General features: G+C 57.9%; 3 protein-coding genes across 3 annotated transcripts; all 3 read right to left on the reverse strand.

The window, feature by feature from the left end:
- Positions 1 to 293: 293 nt before the first annotated feature.
- On the reverse strand, positions 294 to 5,081 carry DCS_04161 (uncharacterized protein; the record flags this gene model as incomplete). The annotated part of the gene is made up of 6 exons (XM_040801473.1): positions 294 to 364; positions 423 to 1,318; positions 1,828 to 3,396; positions 3,452 to 4,369; positions 4,423 to 4,701; positions 4,756 to 5,081. The coding sequence occupies 6 exons, from the start codon at positions 5,079 to 5,081 to the stop codon at positions 294 to 296; spliced, it is 4,059 nt and encodes a 1,352-aa protein (XP_040656506.1).
- Positions 5,082 to 6,409: 1,328 nt separating this feature from the next.
- On the reverse strand, positions 6,410 to 8,596 carry DCS_04162 (uncharacterized protein; the record flags this gene model as incomplete). The annotated part of the gene is made up of 5 exons (XM_040801474.1): positions 6,410 to 7,021; positions 7,080 to 7,397; positions 7,455 to 7,678; positions 7,954 to 8,171; positions 8,259 to 8,596. 5 exons carry the CDS (start codon positions 8,594 to 8,596, stop codon positions 6,410 to 6,412), a joined length of 1,710 nt encoding a protein of 569 aa, XP_040656507.1.
- A 2,372-nt stretch (positions 8,597 to 10,968) lies between these two features.
- Positions 10,969 to 13,252, reverse strand: DCS_04163 (C6 zinc finger domain containing protein; the record flags this gene model as incomplete). Its single annotated transcript, XM_040801475.1, has 3 exons — positions 10,969 to 11,874; positions 11,950 to 12,391; positions 12,471 to 13,252. The coding sequence occupies 3 exons, from the start codon at positions 13,250 to 13,252 to the stop codon at positions 10,969 to 10,971; spliced, it is 2,130 nt and encodes a 709-aa protein (XP_040656508.1).
- Between the last annotated feature and the right edge of the window lie 7,594 nt (positions 13,253 to 20,846).

Genomic DNA, 20,846 nt, shown 5'->3' on the forward strand with positions numbered 1-20,846 from the left:
CCCATCAGAGTTGCTTCGTACCTACGCGGCGCAAGAATGCCTCCTGGGAATCCACATCTTGCCCTCCGAGCCTCTTCTCGCTCGTGCCTCGCGTGCGGATTCGTGTGCGGGCATGGAGGAATCTGCATGCAAGCACAAGGCAAGAATACCGTGCACCGCAAGCCGGTGGCGTTGCATCATGACTTGCGCCGTCGGTCGCCGTGATTTCGAAGAGCACCGACCGACTGGCCTCGGTCCCAAGTTAGGACCAAGGTGGCCGGCCAGCTGCGCGTGCTCCGTACCATGGAACGAGTTCACGACTTCCTGCGTCGCTCGGCATCCTCGATCCACGCAAGGACGTGCTTCGCGACGACCCAGCTGCCATCTGTTCGCCCCCTTCGTCAGCTCTGCAGGCGGAGGCGGGAGATGGGGAGTGGACGCACGCTCGGTGGTGCAAAAGGCATGCTTCAGGCCTCCGGCGTCGACCTCGACGTGCGTGGTGCCGCTCCTGCGCCTGACAAAGTCGTCGCGCACCTCGTCGGCGACCCAGTGGTCCTCGTCGGCGTAGAGGGCGTAGAAGCGGCCCGAGGCCCAGAGCTCGTCGGCCCACGGCTCGTCTCGGACGACGTCGAGCTCCGAGAGGCCGAGGTGGACGGACTGGCGCACGCCGTCGCGGCTCTTGAGCCACTCGGCCGTCAGCTCGGCCGCCTGGGTCGAGAAGCCCATGAGGACCTCGACGATGCGTCCGAGCGCCGCTCGGGGCACGAGGAGGAGCGCGAGCCGGGCGTAGGCGTGGGCGAAGGCGTCCAGCGTCGGCACGCGGCGCAGGAGCTGCATCCGCCGCCCGGCCGACGATAGGCCGATGGAGGCGATCGTCGGGAAGAGGAGAAAGCCGTGGTCGAGCTTGAGGTGCGGCGCCCGCGACGGGTCCTCCAGGTGGCGCCGGAAGATGTCGACGGCCATGTAGGCGCCGATGGAGTGGCCGACGAGTATGACCGAGTGGTACGGACCGTCATCGCAGTCCTGGCTCTTCGCCACGACGTGCTCGTAGACGCCCTCCACCTGCCCGTCGAGGTCCCACGGTTGGCCGAAGGGTTCGTGCTCGGCGTCGCTGAAGCCGAGCAGGTTTCGACCGTACATGTCGTAGGCGGTGCCAGACGTGGCCTCGTGGTCGTCGACGAGGCCACGCAGCGCCTCGAGAAAGTCGGTGTAGTAGCCGATGAGGCCGGGGTTGCCACAGATCATGTAGACGAGCGTGCGCCGACGGGGGCTGCGCAGCGTCGACGGATGCCATATCGAGGAGATCATGGTCGGTCTCTGCGCATTGTCCGCCACTGCCCTGTGTTGCTGCGTTGTTGTCCGTGTTGCTGCTGTCCCAGCCGTTGTCCTTTTATGCGAGGCTTTTCCTGTCGTTCCCTTTACGTTGATGCTCCGTGCAAGCCCGCCAAGGAATGGTTGGGTCGGTTAGCTGCCAGGTACTTGTACATGCAAACTTGCTTACTTGCCCGCCATTTCTGAGACGAAATGTCTAAGAAGAAATGTCTCTCTGAACCTCTGAACAACAATAATCGGCCATCGCCAGAGTGCGAGCAGGTACGATGAGAAAGGAACGGTCTTTGTTTCCGTCGCACTCCGTACGGAATCGCCAGCTTGGCTTCGCCCGACATGGCATCGTGACCAGGCCTTCCATGATGATAGACCTACTACGGATTCGATGCTATGCGCCTAGGAATCAATGACTCTGTCGACGACTAAGTACTTGACTTGCTATTTGCCCTGAAATGCATGCAAATCTCCGACCCCTGACTATCGCCTTCGGCGGCCTCTGCGTCGCCCCCGTCACATCACGACGGTACGCGAAACGACTTCTTCACGTGCACGAGCCCGACGCCCTTCTTCGTCGCCGTCGCCCAGCTGGGCATGTACTTCATCACCTCGTGCAGGGCCGGAATGTTGGTCGCCTTGTTTGCGTCGTCCCAGGCGCATCGGACCGTTACCTCAAGCGAGCTGGCTTGTCGGCCTGCCTCGTGGGACCGTTCGTCGGAAGCGGTTCTTGCCTTCACCGGCTCGTCTCTTGCCTCGTTCACCAGCTGCAGAGTCACATTCCACCTCCCGCCCCACGTTCGACGCCAAAGTTGAAGGTGCCGGAACCCATCCTTGGGGAGGGAGCCGAACCGGTCGTCTCTCGCGCCGCCACCGTCGACGGAGAAGTCGTAGACGGGCGACGAGACGTCGAGGTAGCACGTTCTCGTGTTCAACGCTTCGATCTGCACCTTGGCAGTCCTCCCGTCCGCTGATCTCGTTGCCGTGGCCGATACCAGCTGCGACAAGTCCTTGTCGTCGGCAAGGTTGGGCGGCGGCAGGGATGAAGCGTCGTACGCGCAGTCCACGAGCCGCTCCATCGCCGAGGTACGGCACTCGATGGTCTGCCCCGAGGCAGCCGGAAGGTATGCGATGACGGGTCGAACAAAGGCCTCTAGCCCCGTCAACGTGACAAGGTTGGTTCCGTCGTCGAGGTCGACGACCTGCTGAAAGCGAAACTTGAACCGGTTGTTGACGGAGAATGGAAAGGCAACGAGGTTGTACACGAGGGTGCCGATGAACACAAAGGCGAGAAAGAGGGGGATGTGGTGGCTGACGCGATGGATAAAGGGAGTCAGGGGAAGAAGGAGCAGTATGCTCAAGGCGGCGACGCCCACGAGCGGCACCAGCATATTGCTTCCATCCGCCGCCGTCGCTTGCGTCGACGTCATCAGGACAAGGCCCAGGTTTCCCAGAAGGATGACGTGCGTCGGCGCGAGCAAAAGGAGCTGTACGAACCAGGTCCAGGATGGCAGCCGGCCCGACCATGATTGCTCATGCTTGTACGGCGGCACCGTCCACAAGCTGGGTGCCGACGGAGAGGCCGCCACGACGGATCGTCGATACGTGCTGGCAAACGTCGTCGGGCTGCTCGATCCATAGCCCTGCTCTCCGGCCCTCAAAGGGGTCGTCTCCGTAGCGGCGTCGGCATCGTCGTCAGCCTGGTTGGCTCCCACTGCCGTGGACTGCTCTGTGGCAACCCCGGTGGCTGCATCGTCAATCACCGTTGCCCCCGGGTTCGAAGCGGCATCGTCAGGAGCCGTTCGGGCATATCCAAGTCGCTCAGCAAACTCGCGCTTCCCGGGCAACGCAAAAAGCTCGAGCATGGATATCACCAAGGATAAGAAAACGGCCGTATGCAAGAAAGGGGCAAAATAGAGGGCGCCAACGTGCAACCGGTCTTCGGCCACGGCGGCAAGCACCTGGACGGCCCACGAGAGGATGAACAACCAGAAGAGAGCAAATGCTCTCTGGAGAGCGCTGGGACGGAGCAGATCGGAGGCACGCATGATGAGCCAGAACGTAAAGTAGAACAGCGATATTGCCATTGCCCACCTGCCATCGGTTAGCGTAACCGGTCTGCCGACGGCAGTTGTCTCGGCACACGTACACGGCGTAACCACTGCTGGAGACGATGAGTGGATTGAACTTGGCCAGGAGATGGGTAAAACCAATGGTCAGAGAGGTGGAAAACGTCAGGGCGATTGGAAACCGGAAGAAGCCCCTCCAGCCTCCCAAGGAGACTGGGTCCACGTTCGGTTCCAAATCCATCTTCACCTCTCTGGCGAACAAGTAGAACCGGTCGTTGCGCATCAGCAAGTAGCCGATGGTGACGAGAACCAGCGGGGTGGCGATGAGCAGGGTCAGAGACCAAGCGAACAAGCCTCGGAGAGGGAATGCGGTCCAAGCACCGCCGAACCAGTCAAACCAGACACCCTCGGTCGGTCGGCCGTTTTGCACCAAGTCCTTCCTTCCATCGAGGCGGGGACCGCTGAAGTCGATGCCGTTGGTCTCGGACAGACGTCGGGTGGATTCCAGTGCCGCCGACAGCATATGCCAAATGCTGCTCACAGAGGTGTGGCGGACGTCGTCGTCCTCCGTGTGGTAGCGAGTGCGCGGCTCGTAAAAGGCAATGTCCAGGCCGCGCTGGCCAAAGACGTCGACAAAGACTTGGAAGTCGGTGCCGCTCTTGATGACGCCGCGTTGAAATGCGTTGGCCGCTACGACGGAGCCGAAGGGGTGGGGACTCTGGCCGTACGCCTGAGCCGTCTCAAGATCCGTCGTGCGAAAAAGCATGGCGCGTCCGCCGGCGCCGGCTCCCTCGAGGTTGACAAAGGTATGGCAGAATTTCAACAAGGGACTGTATCCAAAGGCGTTCGCGCCCAGAAGGCCGTCTTCCTCGGCGTTGTTGAAGAGGAGCACGATGCCGTTCTTCGGCTGGCGCCCCTTGGTGGTGAAATAGCTGAGCAGCTGGAGCAGCGAGACGCAGGACATGCCATCGTCGGTGGCGCCATAGCCGGTGGAGACGCTACTCGGTCATGAGCCTGGGCGAGCGCGACGGGTGGGAAGCAGACGACTTACGAGTCGAAGTGGCAATTGACGAGAACTCCGCCGGACGATCCCAGGGCCTCGAGTCGATCCTCCCTCCGCCACCAGTCACCCTCGGGGTCCTCCTTGCCATGTATGTAGACGTAAAAGTTGTTGCCTTCGAAATATTGCCCGCCCGAGGCCGACTTGGCACTGTAGGTGTAGGTCACGTTGGAAATGCGGTCGTCGAAGATGGTGGCACCGGGAGGTCTCCGGGCGCGAGTGCGCCGTGCCTCCTTGTCGATGTCATTTGCCTCACCGGCAGGCCCGAGACTGTGTCATGTCAACGAGGATCAAAGCGTAAACGCTCGGTATTGCATTACCAACCTTTGATCCCAGACTACTCCGCCGGATCGATCAACGGTATACCCCAGCCCATGGCGACCCAAAACCTCCTTCGAGCGGTCGATGAGGAACTCTCGGACACCATCGTTCTCGTGGCTGTTGTACGGGTGGTACGTCTTCGTCACCGCCTGCAGGTCAGACCACGCCTCTGTCAAGTTTATGCCCTTTGGGATATCGCGTCCTGCTGGCGGGCTGGGAACCGTTTCATGGACGTAGAGCAGCGGGATGACGATGGCGAGGTAGATGGAGGTGGTCCACCAGGTGACCTGGCCCGGGTGGAATGAGAATGGGTTGGGAAACTTCATCATGATGATGCCCAGGGGCCGGCCGATGACGGCAGAACGGGAATCGGCGGAAATCCCTGCGAGCTCTTGGACGAAGGCGCAGGAGAGCAGATGGGTAGGGAGCGGCGAGGTGCTTGGCTCGGCGGACAGGGGAGGCGACAGCCTGCGGGGTAACGGCTAGTACTCCTGCTCCTCCCTATAGGGACATGTTGCGACCGTCGTGGAAGCGCCTCTGCAATTGGCAGACGCTCAAGATTTTCGTGCCGAGCACTTGTATGGCGTCTCCGCGAATCGTGGTTGCAAAGACGGCGGCGTAGGCAGGAAGTGGCATCCGCACGGAGGGAGTGGACGGGGGTTGTGGTGGAGGTCACCGCCGTAGTGTTGGGAGGTGGGTTGTGTACGGGGTACGGAGTACATTGTACAGTAAGTATTGGTAGCCTCGCGGCCTTGCCTGCAAAAGACTCCAGGAATGCATGTCACCTGAGACCTCGTTCAGCAGCCCCAACAACCCCTGGAGGCTCCATGTCGCAGACCAGAATCCCTTCCCTCCTCGTCTTTGGACGCCGGTCCTCTGACAATACATCATATACCCTGGCAAGTAATACAGTGTACTCCGTACCTGGTCCGTACTTTTTCGTGCGGCGCACAAGATGCCCACGTGCATCATCCATCATCATGTGGAAACATCACCGCCATGCTTGTGCTCACAACCTCGCGATCAAGCCTGGACCGCATCTCCAGGTCGATTTGAGAGAGGCAGCAACGGGGTCGTCAGGCCAGAAAATCGCCTGGTGCATATCGCGGCCGGCACAAGCAAGCACGGAGCGGTAGGCCAACGCAGCGGCCAACTAGTATTATTCACTAATGCTAGATACTCGCCTCGCGAAGAGCTTCGCAGCTACTTATACTGTGTGAACTTTGCAGTACGAAAGGTTAGAAAAGCAAATACGATCTGGATGCAACGGTCCGGGCACCCGCCGTTTCGGTCTTTCCTCGGCCTTGCGCGCGAAAGAAACGAAGCGCGTTACAAGTCAACTTGTCCATTTACAAAGCAGCAATTCGTACAACCTGCGGGTGATTAGTCCGCGGAAACCGTTCGCGATTCCTCATCCATGCTAGACGGCAACACCCCCCCGCAGGAGCATGGCCGAGGCCATGGCGCCGGGGTTCAGACGGTGAAGGAGCATTGCCAGAGATGAACGATATCGGAGAGACGGACACATCCAGGGGAGGGTAGCCAGCTAGCGGTCGGACGGCCCTGTGCCTCGATCGTAAGCCAATGTCGTCTTTCGCTTTGCTCACAACCAGCTCTAGGGATTAGTGGCGGATCCTCTTGGTACCTCGAAATCAAACTAAGCACCCGGCGGGGGAGGCGGCGGCGGCTGGCCGCCCGGAGGAGGGGGCGGAGGAGCATCCCCAGACGGAGGCGGCGGCGGCGGAGCGGCACCCGGGTAGTGCGGAGGGAAGCCGTGGGAGCCACCCATGCCGGGAGGGCCGGCCATGCCATTCGGAGGGGGGCCAGGAGGCGGACCCGGAGGAGGGCCCATGCCCGGCGCCGAGGACCCCATGCCGGGGGCGCCACTGTAGCTGCCGTATCCAGAGTAGCCGCCGTAAGCACCGTGGGATCCGGCGCCCGACGAGTGTTGCTGCCAAGGCGGCGCGGCGCCCGAGGAACCGCCACCGGAGCCGGAGCCGTATCCCTGTCCACGGTAGCCGTCGGACTGGTCGTCGTAACCGCGGTTCCGGTCGCGGTCGCGGTCGCGGTCGCGGGCCCAAGGAGCCCCGGAATGTCCCGACGACCCGTTGTGTCTGTCGTTGGAGTCATCATGGCGAGAGCGCCACGGAGCAGGGCCGCCGGTGGGGCCGCGCTGCCATGGTCTGGCGTCACCGTGGTCGTGACCGCCAGGACCAGCTTCGATCTGGGCAGGCGCACCGGCTGGACCGCCAAGCTCTTGCATGAGTTGCTGCGATTCGGTCAGCATGCCCGCACCTCGACGTCTGCCGCTGGGGTCGAAGACATACCTCCATCTCACGGTCAACGGCGTCGCCGCCTCCGATTCTGCCGGCACCGGGGCGGCCGTGGCCAGGATCGTTGCGCCAGCTGGCGCCTCGCTGGCGGTCGGGACAATCACGAGCCATGTGCCCGGCGTTTCCGCAGACGCGGCAGATGATGCTGGCGGTGTAGTTCTGCCGCTCGGGGCAATCGTACTTGCGATGACCGATCTTACCGCAGTTTTGGCACGCTTGGTTCTCGTCGTCTCGGAGCGTTCCGTTGAGGGCCGCGAGCTCTCGCAGTTGGTTACGCTTGAGCTCGTTTTGACCTTCGGGAATCGAAGCAGCCTGTGGAAGCGAATAATGAGCGCTGGCACCCTGCATGAGAGTCGGGGTTCACCGTACCGTTTCGATCACGTTATGGATGAGCTGCTTCGCCTTGTTGATCTTGTCTTCGGAATCGGCCATGATGAGACAGTGGAGATCTTCCTCCTGGTTGCTCGAGTGGGCCGAATCGGAGCGACCCTTGCCTTCCTTGACGGAGCCTTTGCCACGGATGGCAATCTTGGCGCCGGAGTCTCCCTCCATCTTCTTCAGGGTATTGCCACGCGGGCCGATGAGCAAACCGACTTGGGACCTAGATGTTAGTATCTGGAAAGAAAGGCGACGTCATGATGAACAAAATGCTAAGCAGCCGGGAGCGGGAAGCATGCCTGCCGCCTCTCATGCGAACGAAGGTGGGTGAGCGAGCGAGCGCACGGAGTCATCACGCGAGCACCCAACTGAGGACGCTGTGGAGAGGTCAAGGGGCACGTTGACGGTGGCGGGGCATCGGGTAGGGGGGCGGAGCACGGAGAGGGAACAGGGGGAGAGGAAAGGAAATCGACGGGGTTAGCAATCATACTGAAGTTAATCTCCGGATAGTCATTCACCGGCACGTAGACCTTCTCCTGCGTCTTCGTCGGCCGTCGGTAATCTTGCGGGGGGTGGTAGTTGGGGATCGTCTTCATGGCTTTCTCGATGAGCTTGTGACGCTCATCCTCGAGTCGCTTGCGGTATCGATACTCGCGCGTGTTGATACGTCGACCATGGTTGTCGTACTGGGGAGGTGGCGACGGCGACCTGGCGGGAGGATAGAGGTTAGCATCGTCGAGCCGAGGGTACATCGGCGCGAGCCCGAGGCGGGGGGCTTTGGGGAGAGCGAGTCACCTGTCACCATCGGCCGGGACGACGTCGTCGATGCGCAGCTTTTGGCTGATCTCCTCGATGCGAAGATGGAGCGTGTACGCCTCGAGCTGCTCGCTCGTCATGTTCGCCTTGATGGCCGTCGGCAGGCCCATGAGGCCAGCCGCCTTGTTCTCCGAGGCATCTCCCCAGCGATTGCGTTTCTTCCGCTGGCGAGGACCATCGGCGATGCCTCGCGGTTCGGGGTCACGGCCGCGCTTGAAATCTCGTTCGAGCTCATCCTCTTCAGGGTCGCCGCCGAAGCGACGTTTGCCCAAAGGGATATTGTTGGAGCCCGTGATGCCCTGGTTTCTCCAAGCCATGCTGCAGGGCCTGTCGGGGGTGTCGGGCAACGGACAGCTTCAAGGAACGACACGTCGATGATTCAGAGGCAAAGGGACGTTTGGGCAAATGAACTGCGATGCGTTTGCGTTGCGTTGTGTGTGGCGTTGATGGAGAAATGAAAGGTGTGACACCGAACCAAGAATATCTGCGTTGCATTCTAGGCCTGCGATCCGTTTCGGAAAAGCTATATTGCGCAACCGGGCCAGTGAAGCTAGAAATAGGTGGGAGTGGGGTTCGCCTAAGGATACTACAGTACGGAGTACGTGTACTGTAATATACTTACTGTACTGTAATACTTAGTAATACAAGTACAGGAAGTGTACGGAGTACTCCGTGCAAGTACAACCAAGTAAGTACTGTACTGTAATTACTTAGTTGTATAATCAGTGCTCAGGTACGACTTGACTAGATATACTTACCCTACAGGACTATTGTCACGATTGAACCTCGGCGTTTTCATAGTCAAATACTTGGTATTACTACAGTTCCATATTTTCATATTTGATCCGTTTCCAGTAATACCAAGAGACCCTTCCCATTGCCATAGCTGTGTGGTGAGGGATCTCTAGTTGCGTCGTAGCATAACCCGTCTCGCTACATTTCATGGGCGCAGGCGTGCGATTTGTGTTGGAGGCCAAGATATTCGCCAATTCTTCCATACGCGTCTGGCCTTGTTTACATCTGCCCTGTACGCACAGCGTACAGGTAGGTTTTCTTGAATTTTGGTCGTAATGCTCCAAGCCGTGTTGAACAATACGTTCTATCCCCTCCACACTGAATGTATTCGAAAATAAAACAAGAAGAAAAAACACTAGATCAACTCGTACCTTAGGATTGATCCGTCGTAGGAACAACCTGATGGTAGTATTTCCCTTGTATTGCTTATGTTCCATACCCTAGCAAACGTTTCGAAAGAGGTTTCACACGAAGGAGGAGCATGGGATGGACGAGGAGAGTTGTTTACTACGTGTTGGAGGTAGCAACAAGAGAAAACCCGCTTCTCATTGGGCTGGAGAAACAATTACCAAGACTGCTCGGATCCTGAGGCGCGTCCGCTCCTGGCGGCACCATTCAAGCAAGTCTCTCTAACTATATATTTGTATACACACCAGCACTTGCGTATTCGCGTGCACATGGGCTTCCCCAGGAGCGAGCTTGACATTACACAGGGTTCCAAAAGGAGGTGATGCATATCAATGATTTGGCGAAAATCCCCTTGTTCTCTGGATCGTCGTTGTCCACAAAGTCACGCAGCAACCAGGGAAACGCATGCAAGGGTTGGTTGCTAAGCATCGTCAACGAGGGCAACCCAGTAGCGAGGGTTGTCAACAGGTTGTCGTAGAACCCCCTCGAGTGACTTTCGCTCCCTACCATCCGGCCGCGCCTCATCTGGGACCAACGGTCGAGCCTCCCTGAGACAGACAGGCAACAACAAACTGATGAGCGTGCGGTACGTAGGTGTACCGGTACATGGCAGACAATCATTTCTCCAGCGAGGCCGTACGGCAGCCGCAAAGGCCCTCCGCAACGCAGCAGCAACCCGCAGAAAGCCACCGATCGCACGAGGGTCACGATCACAAGAATCTGCAACTAGGCGACCGAGGGCTCGGGCGTACTGCCGCGGGACGGGATGGCTGGGCATTCTCTCAAGTCGGCACCATGAGTTCATCGCAGGTGCACGGTGCAATTTATTCATTCGATGCCGTGCCATGCAAGGCGTACATTCGAAGGTGAAGGCATGGTCGCATTATCGAGACGACGTGTCAAAATCTCAACTAGAAAGGCAGCGGCCGTTTGTGCAAACGATCAAGGCCACGGTCGCAGTCTCAAGCATTCGAATGTGCTTTGAAGTCGGTGATCATCACCTGCCTATGATACATAAGACTACCCTAAATGCGGTGGTCAAGGAAACAGATGCCGGGAACCGATATACAAAATGGATAGCATGCAGATGCATCTCCCGCGTTCCTCCAAGTGTTCCTTCACGAATCAAAGACTCCAGCGGCGCTGATCCAACCCAAGAATGAGAAACGCCGAGCGCATCCGACCCATTCACTTTTCCTACAGCTCGAAAATCAGAGGATGCCAACGTAACAAAGAAAATCCTTGGCAGGAAGAAACTGGTCTACCAAAAAAGACGGCGGTGCCGGTTTTGCGACCGAGCGATGGGTACCGCCATGGGCTCAGGCCTAGTTCGGCCGTCGGGGTGACAAAGGAAAATGTGACGCCGAGGACGGGAGGGGAATGAGGTGGCCCAAGTCAAGTGCCGCTCCTCCGACAAGACAAGCCAGTCGCCGTCGAGGGGCGACGGGCGTCGACGCGGCTGGCAGGTGTGCCGAACAACGGCACGTTACCGCATGGCAAAGTCAAGGTCGCCGCCCATGGAGCCCATGCTGACCAGGGCGTTGCCTTCCGAGTCCGCTCCCCGAAAGGCGTGAAATTCGTTTCCGGCGCGTAATTGGGATTGACCCTGCATCTGGAAGCTACCTTGCCTCTGCGGTGGCGGACGGAAGGTGAGCGACGGCGGTTGCGCCATCATGACCGTGTTCAAGCCCGACGCACGCATGCCCTGCTGCGCCATGCCGTTCATGTGCTGTGCCGTCCCATTATGGCCGTGGCCGAGGTGCTGGTGTTGCTGTTGACCCTGGGAGGCGTTGATTGCACCCGACTGCGTCGGGTTGCCCATGGGGCTCATGACCATGTCCGGTATGGAGGAGCAGCCAAAGCTGGCCATGCCGTGAGGGTAGTCGATGGCGGGAGACATGAGGCCCGGCGAGCTGCCAAAGGATCCGTTCATGTCGGCCGAGCTCTGCGGCGGCGCAGGTGGGGAGGCGTTGGAGTGAGTCGAGTTCGTGGCCGACTCGGGTGTGTTTCCGCTCATGTCCATGGCATACTTCTTCTCGTAATCCTCGACGGAGAACTTTCGGTCAAAGTCGGTGCCGGCCATGGACATTTGCACCGAGTTTGGCGGTTGCGCCATGCCGGCGTTTCCGAAGCCGTCAAAGATGTCGATGCTGGCCATGTTGACGTTTTCCGGCACGTCCTGGAGCATGGGGCTGGCGGTTCGGGGGAGCAGCTCGCTCAGCTTCTTCATGAGAAGCGGCAGGAACCGATGGTCCCCGTTGCGGGAGACGGCCACCATGGAGATGATTTGGTTCAGGTGCTCGCGCGGACCTACGGCGAAAGGATCGCGCGAGGGCGGCTGCATGGAGAGGAACTCGGTCATGGACGACGTCATCTGGACCAGCTTTTCAATCTTGTCGGCGTCAGCAACGTTGCGGGAGCACGGACGGGCGCATGCACGCGAGGGGGGGGAGGGGAGGCGGCATACCAGCCTTGGACCGAGCAGGTCGATCTGCACGGGGAACTGCGACGCCATGCCGACGAGGAGCTCTCGGGACAGGTGCACGGGGTACTGAAAGGACATGGCGTCGTCCCCGTTGCCGCCGACACGACCCGTCAGCTGCCAAAAGGTGTTCTTGAGCCACTGCTGGTTGGTCTGGACGTCGTTGAAGGCGGCGTCTTGGCAGGCGTAGGACTGCACCAACTCGTTCAGCTGCTTCTGCAGCCCGCTCAGGTACTGGGTCGACAGGTGGCCCATGGTCTTGTTCCAGACGGCCGTGAGCGTGTCGTCGAACGGCTTGTACATGTTCACGAGGAGAACGAAGCCGTTGAGCAGGTGGGACTGAGGATCGTTCGGGTCATCGGCGACGGTGGGGGCGTTGATGGTCGCCTGGAGGGAGATGGGGTGTTGACGCTGGATGGCGTACGCACTGCAAGACGGGCGGCCGTCAGCACGTTGCCGCGGGAGGCTAGGCTTGCGGCGCGGAGGGGGAAGGAGGTAGGACTCACCGTTCGGTGACGAAGAACAGCCAATACAGGCGTCGACGGCGCGTGGCCTCGGCGGCGTCGAACTGCAGGTAGTATTCCTCCTTGGACATGCCGATCATGTGGATCATGGTGGTGGCCTCGCGAAGGTAGTACCAGGCCTTGTCGTGCATCTCCTGGCCGTTGTAGCAGCCGAAGAGGAAATAGTTGGTGGCGAGGGCGTTGAGGGTGATGGAGTCGAGGTAGTCATACCCCTTGCGGACGCGGATGGCCTCCTCGAGGAGCAGCTGGCTGGATATGATGTTGGCGCCGGGCATCATGTCGAGGTTGTAGGGGTCGCCGGGCGGCATGGCCATGCCGGGCTGCAGCATGACGAAGGCGCACAGCGAGGTCATGAGGCAGTAGGCGTCGCGATTCTGCTCCATGTAGAGGACCTGCTGCTCGACCTGGCGGCGGTCGAGGATGGGCGCCTGGGCGTAGAGGTTGTCGAAGAAGAACTGGGCGCAGTCCTTGACGAGCTCGCTCGTGAGGAGGCCCGGCGTCGGGCCCAAGGCCGGGTTCGTCGGAGGGCACGGGATGCCGTTCATTCGGCTCTGGACCTTGGCCGACAGGCTGGTCTGCCGCTGCGTCTCCCTCAGCTCGCTGATGACCTTGGCCCTCGAGCCCTTGGGGCCCTTCTTCTGGGGGATGGCATTGTAGGTGCACGAGAGCTGGGCCGAGGAGCAGTTCCGGCACGGGTTGATGCCGTCACACTTGACCTTGCGACGATGACAGGCATCGCAGGCCCTCTTGACGGCCTGGGACATGATGGGCGGAGATGTTTACCGAATCTTGGTCGACTCGGCCGGCGCGTCGGAGGCCGCAGATGGCAAGGTTCTCGATACCACCCCAAGGCGCTATCAATTCGACGGGGACCCAGAGGGTTGGTATTTGCGGGGGCGGTTGGGCGAGCACTCGCCGGCGCACACTCGCGTGGCCAAAGGTAGGAAGAGACGGACGGACGGGGGAGGGGGGGGGGGGATCGACGTTGAGCCTGCAGGCGGTATTCGGCCCTTTCGAAGCGGACCAAAACGCGGGGAGCCGAAGACGGTCGGTTGGCGTGCTCGTAGCCTGGGGCGATTCGACCGTCGAGCGAAGCCTACGAGTAAGCGGACGCGTCGAGGAGACGGTGCGCGGGATGAGGCCGCGCTATGCGTGAGGCGACAAGCCTGGCGGTCGAGCAGGTATCACCGATGCCGTTTCGCGATGCGTCTGACGGGATTTGGGATGGAGAATCGAGGAGCGAGGAGGCGAGAGCGAAAAAGAGTGGGTGCGGGTGGGTTTTCTTTGAATTGCTGAGAGGCAAGACGACGTGTTGCACTAGCAGCAGGCCGTCAGGCACTTGCAGATACAAACGCATACCTACCGTGTACAGCACTCGCGCGCAGGACTCGGGCGCAGCGCAAGTACTTGTGTAGAGTACGTGTGTACAAGGACGGTACTCTACAATACTGTAAGTAAGTACTCCTCCGTACATCCATCTGTACTCCGTAGTGGCAGATGCTTCTGGAGCAAGGACCGTACTCCATGTACAAGTACATCGAAATGCAGACTTACAAATACAAGCATGTACAAGTACAGAGCCTCGCAAGGAAACTTGGGGCGCCGTGTTTGTCTGTCCATGTTCCTGTACATGCACCGTCAGCCAGGGAGGCCGGTTACAGGTACCTTGGGTACGAGGGTGTGGCAAGTAATTATTACTGTAAGTAGGTGGGTGGACTTACACACCGACACCGTACTGTACGTGTGCAGGCAATAGGCCGTAGAACAAGTCAATCGAGGCCACTCATGGCGAATAGGCAACAATAGCGCAGCGCAACGCAGCGGCTGGTGGGGGGGCCAAGGGGGGGCGCGATCGGATGGCAAGATGGAGTGAGTGGTGGAATGTGGAATGTGGCAGACCGCTGAGCGAGCACCGAGCGCGAGCGGGCTGCAGATGCGGCAACGCCTTTGCCCCTTGCGCTGCTCCTAATTTCTTCTCCTTTGGTCCGGCCAGGAACTGGAGGCTGGCACTGGTTGCTGAGTGGACAGCGGAGGGGTGGCGAAGCGAGAGGTCAGTCCCCGGTCCAATTGGGCCAAGCGAAGGAAAGGTGGCGTGTGGGTCCAGCAGATGTGGCAGAGACAGGGAATGAGGTCACACTCTACAGTGAGTGCCTGCACTGGCACTGTACACTTACAAGCACGCATCCACATATCGGCCACCTCTGCGGTGCACTTGTGCTCTACGTTCAGATTGACATGTACCCGTACAGTGCAGTTACAGTGTCGGTAGTACCAAGGACAAAGGCACGGTCGGTGCGGCTGCCGCTGCGGCAGGCCTGTCTGCCTGTGCAGTATTAAGTAGTTGTACGGAGTAGGGTGTACAAGTACTGTACAGGCAGGGACACCAACTTGACAAGTATTTACCGTATTATGCTTGAATACAGTGTGCGGAGTACGGGGCACGTAAGTCCAAGTAATTACTGGAAGGAAGAGTTCTACCAACACTCCGTACTAGTTCATACTCTGAGAGCTGGGATGTTTGTCATGACTTCGTAAGCCGATTGCTCCTCGTCAGCACTCGTACATAGGTAGCATCCACCCTGGAGCGCACCTCGCACCATCATGACGTCGATCCATTCGCAGTAGGGCATGCCCACACTTGCTTGCTGGACACCTGCACTGACGGACACGCACAGAAAATGTAGACATATGTAACGTGCATAAGTACGTGCGTGCCTGCAGGTATTACCGTAGGTGTACTTATTAATACTGTACGGAGTAATACACCTACTGCACATGCGCTTACTTACAAGTATACGCGCTGCGGAGTGCTCCGCACATGTAGGTGCATAGAACAAACAATACGCGCGGAATAATCCCCGCCCCCTCCAACGGCCTCAACACCCTCGCGAGTACTCCGTACTTAGGGATGGTTGCGCAAGTACGACACAGTACGAGCACACTGTACATGTAGTCCGTCGCACGAGCCGAGGAGCCCCTGACAATTCCGCCTCAGCTCGGAACTGTGCAAATTGATTCGTAGTCTCAGGAGGACGGCGCGCAGACACATGTCCTCCGTACATGGTCATTTTACCCAAGTACCGAGAGCGCTCGGGGCATCATGGCGTTTCGTGGAGGCAGGCAATTTCGCGTCGAACTCGTACTCGTGCCCGTATTTACTTCGTGGCTTGACAGGTAAAGCGGACCTGTCTTTGGCAGGCCAGGCCAGGCCAGGCAAAGCGATGAGTTGCCACGCTGTGCGCGCAAGGTGACGGGGTGAGGTTGGGCTTGACATCATCGTGCGGTGCGGAGCGAGCGACGTTGGAGAACTCGCACTTGTCCTCGGTATTACAGCCTTCTCGTTCGCAGGCGAAGGAGTATGTGGAAGTACGTGGTCGCCGCGCGTCACACTAAGTGCAAGTACTGCATAGAGGGACCTACTACTGTAGTACTGTATTGGCCGTTGTGGTGCTTGGTCATGGTGCCCAGGAGCAGCCGATACCAGATGTTGCGAGCCCTGTACCTTGCAGGTGTCTGCAGGTGTACTTGTAGGTGCACGGCAGCCTGTACGTGAACAACTACTAATTACTAGTAGGTACTATTACAAGGAACCTAGTAGTAAGTCAAGTACAGTACATGTACTCCGTAAAGTATGGAAGTAAGTAATGCACCATGGCACTGGCAAACACACGACCCGAGGGGCGGAGGCTCCACACACTACATGCAAGTAGGTGTATGCACGAAGTACTCCGTAGGTACCGCATGCATCAGGAAGTATTATAGTGCAAGCGCAGCGCTGTACGTCCATCGCTCGTTTTCTTGCTCCTCTCGTGCAACCGCTCGTCGTTGGGTGGTTTGGTTTCGACCATGACGCTGGAATGCTCCGTTCATCCTGAGCAATCAAACTGATGGTGCATCTGTCCTGTCTCTGCCCTCTTGACTCTTGGGCGTCCTGGTACCCGCACCTTTGCTCGTATGGGGTTCTGGCAGCAGGAGAAACGATCGACATCTGCACGGGAACCAACTGCCGTCTGGCATGCTCTGCTTTTTTCTTGCGAGCGTCAACTGACCACCCCCCTTCAATCCCCATCCCCCATCCCCCATCCCCCGTTCCCCATCCCTCATCCCCTCTTCCCACCCTCTTCGCCCCCTTGCCCCCTTTCGCCCGCTCGCACCCACCCTTTTGTCTCGTGGGCTGCCAAATGCCTTGGCGTCGCCGTCGGTAAGCTCGGGGTGCCCGACGCTGGATGCTGTCCGGATGAACCAATCGCCAGGGTGCATCACCTGCGGCCTGCGGCGAAATGAGAATGGCGACACGGAGACACGGAGAGATTGGAGGCAACATGGCACAGGAAGCACACGTGGTACGGTGACGTGGAACACGACTTCTGTCCCCCAAGGATGGCGCATGTCCGTCGACGTGCAGTCCGCGTACGTGTACAGTATTTACATGCGCTGGTGCGTACGGGGAGTCGAACAGGCCAGTCTCCTACATTCTAACGTGGCAGGCCGGTAGACGTTCTCTGAACGCCATACTGTCCGTGCTTGTAATCATTCATGCGCTGGCGGGTGTCTCTGTCTCGAGTTTTGGTCCACTATCTGTGCTCCATGCCTGGTACCTGTCACTTATGGTTGTCTTGTAAGTATTCCATGTACACGGTACTCGCAGGCCGTTAGCAGCCATTGTCCGTGCCTCGGTCGGTACGCTGCTCGGTACTAGCCAGACTAGTTCTGCGATGCATACCTCGGCACTACCCAGTACGGAGTACACGCAGGTAAGTACTGGTCTGCCTTGAACCTACTAATAGGTAATACCAACTGTACGGAGTACGGAGTATGACGGAGTGGATGTATTCTGTACGTATGCTCATAAACCGCACGCTGTACGTTGTACATGCAAGTGTGCTCGCATCGCTCATTGCGCGACGGCAACGACGACGGCGTCCCGCTGTAACATGGCCGGCCGCAGGGACCTAGTACTGGGCAACCGCCGGAATGAAATGATATGATCGGAGTAATATCCCTCCGTATCGCTGAGTCAACGTGCCGTGGCCTTTTTGAAAAGCAGCCGTGCTCCCCCCGTACGCAACCCCGGCGGCACCCGTGAACGCATCATTCGTACACGACGTACTCTACCTGTCGACAAGTCCATCGTCCATGCCGCTGTCGAGCACGCCTTGCCATGCTGACCACCTACTAAGGTTAGTTAGTACCTACTCCGTACCAGTACTTGCCTTGCACTGCAAGCGCCTACCTCGTAGCAGCAATAGCAGTGCGCTGTACCCTGTACTCTCTCTAGGACAGTCGTGGCATCATACCTATTGCAGGGGTGCATATGCAGGCTGCCAAACGCACCACAAGGTACATGCATTTCCGGGGGGGTCATGATGATACAACGTTGCATGCTTGTTCGACTTTGCCTGCTGTATTCCGTACAAGTACTCGTATGTCTACACCGCCAAAGTGTCCATACGTTCTACTTGGTCTTGTATACATGTACGGAGTGCGAAGTACGTGTGGTGTATGTAGCTATACTTGCTACCAAATTGAACTCCGCCCATGTTCGGAGTAAATGTACAACTCCCCCATATCCGTTCAACTACATGGGCAGTACGTGTACGGAGCACGTATTAATTACTTGGTAACGAGCACCCCTGGGGCGGCCGACCCTTTCGTCAGCCCTTGTGAATCAAACGTTTCTCTCCATCAGCCGTCCCCTAGGCACTTGATCAGGCAAGAGTAGAACGAGAACGTCCATGTCCCTCACAGGTGTGGTGTGGTGTACGGAGTATTACTGTACTGTAATTTCATGGACGCGCACGAGCATGCTCAGCCTCCGCTCGAGCATCTCGGCGCGCTGGGTGTATACATTTACTTTGACATTGTTGTAGCATCGTACTCCGTCCATGCAAGTATTGATACCTTGTGCACGCAAAAACAAGTAAATGATACCCATGCTGTATGATGCTTGTATGATGCTGTATGAATAGACAGTATGGAGTGCTACTTGCTTGTATACAGTATGTAGGTGTATGCTCTACTGTAGAGTACTTAATTGGAAGACAAGACGAACATGTACTCCGTTATACTCCGTACATCCGTACACAAAATGTACATGTACTGTACTGGATTATGTCATACACCCGCTTCTCCGTTTCCTCTTCTCTAGCATCTCCTGCCTGCAGACGTCACGCACAAGCCATTCCCTTGATTGCCCCATCACCCCGATCCAACAGTTACTCTTTTGAGATTGCCCATGATCGTCCAACCATGATGGATGCCTTGACCTCACGCGTGCCGCATATCATGGCATTGCCCTTGGTTTCCTACTGTTCATCATTAATGCAGCTCGTGGTTCTCATCTCGTTTTGTCCGCTGCTGTGAATCATCCACCTTGCCTTCAAGCCATATCGACCTGCTCACCAGCCACGTCTACCCTTAACCGTGCAACACGGCGTGTGCAAAAAACGTTATGCTTGCATCGTCGCCATCTACAGCTTGATGTTAACAACCGCGGTCCATAATAAGCAACAGAATATTGGGTCGAGGAAGTGGCCTGATGCAGCGAGTTGGCCGATGCCGCGACCTAGCCGACGCTACGAGTTGTCTGATGCTGGAGCCGAGATCGTTCAAACACATTCGAGGGACGCAAGGTTGTGACGCGACTGGACATTTGGCCGTGGAAATGAACCATGCCTCCACTTGCTCGTTTGGAAAAATGACCATCTTGTGTTGACCTGGAGAACGCAGCCATCAACCGTACCTTCACGAGACTATCCGCAGGAGATACCCACGGTAACCCTTACCAGTTGACACACGAAAGTGACTACAGCATGGCCTTATGCGTGGCATGCATGTGCAATGCATGTCATATGCCTTCGACGGTCGCTGTGAACAGACTTCGACCCAACCGGAGAGCCGCTCCGGCCAAGGTGTGCGAAGTATCCAATCTCTCCGTGCCTGTCGCCATTCTCTCATGTGCTCTGACTGGACGCACCTAGGCGAACAAAGTTGAGATGTGCCACATGTTCGTGGCAGCTGTGTCGACATTTCTACTTGCCAGACCTGCTCCGTAAATCTTGGTGCTCGGGCCGGTCGACTTTTCGAACAGGCTTTGTACCGTATCGCTGCGGCTGATGCAACCAGCTCCATTGCATGCGGAACCGAACGAGTGAGCCTCGGAGAAGAGAGCCAGTGTATTCAGATGTGTAGCCCACGCGAAACTGCATCGGCAGCGGTGCACGCCGGGTGCAACTGGCGGCAGAGACCCTTTGAGAGTTTTGCGAACTCGTCGCATAATTGGCCTGGACGATGAACTCCCTCCTACCACGCTTCTTCGCGCATTACGGATCAGAATTTTGGATGTTGAAAGAACAGGCTAGGCCCCTCGTCTCGTACGGGCCACTCCGTGCAACCAGGTGATGTGTATCGATCATCGCCCAACCAGTGTCGGCCGGTGATGCCTAATCGCCCTTGGATGTGGCCTGGCAGCACCTCGTATCTGCAAAGGATGGCCGCTCATAAGTGATAGATGTCCCTCGACGACTTCATTGAATCCAGGCACAATACCCGACATGTGCGGACGGGAAGAATTCATGGCCATTGGCCACGAATGACATATTTTACGTGCTGTGGCCACACCTTCGCAGAACATCGGCTCGCCATAGAAGAAAATCACATCATTCCCATCCAATTGCTTCGCCTGCTTTTTGGTACCCTGTACGGAGCACATCCATTGAGGTTCAGATCGGAGAAGATGACTGAGAGAACTTCCGAGCCGTCTTGGCAACTACCCCAACTGTGCATGGGTGCCTTCACGTTCTGATGCTGGCAGTGGCCACGAAGCTAAATAACCGACGGCAGTGATGTGACACGAACACATTCTCGAAATACACGGTAGTCCGATTTGGCGCAGTCCAAATTCCAAAGATATGGTGCAGACGTTGGGCGCCGGAGCGGAGTCGCATTGTCGGGCATTGGCTGCAGGCCTTCATGCCCAACACAGCCTTGCTTGAGCGAACATGACAGAATTGATGCATCCTATCGATGCAACTGCAGAGTACGAAAACCACATCTCCCCAGCATCGGCTGCAGTTGCATCGCAACAAACTCCAGATGGTGGGTTGCTACAACCACCCCTACCGCACGCCGCATGCTGCGCCCCCAACTTCCTTGCCATATACCCAAGCGATATTCAAAGGGAGAAGCAAGGAATTTGCGTGGAATACCATGGAGGTGATTCAATCATCCCCTTGCGTCAGATTGTTTGTCTCTATGGGATCGCGTTGCTGGCAGACGCTCAATGTGGTCACGTCCACCCCTGGTTACAGGCTGCTAGGGCAACATCTGTATCCTAGCCAGTATCCTCCAGTTGTTGGA

The sequence above is a fragment of the Drechmeria coniospora genome, chromosome 02, assembly GCF_001625195.1.
Source record: "Drechmeria coniospora strain ARSEF 6962 chromosome 02, whole genome shotgun sequence".
Lineage (NCBI taxonomy): Eukaryota > Fungi > Ascomycota > Sordariomycetes > Hypocreales > Ophiocordycipitaceae > Drechmeria > Drechmeria coniospora.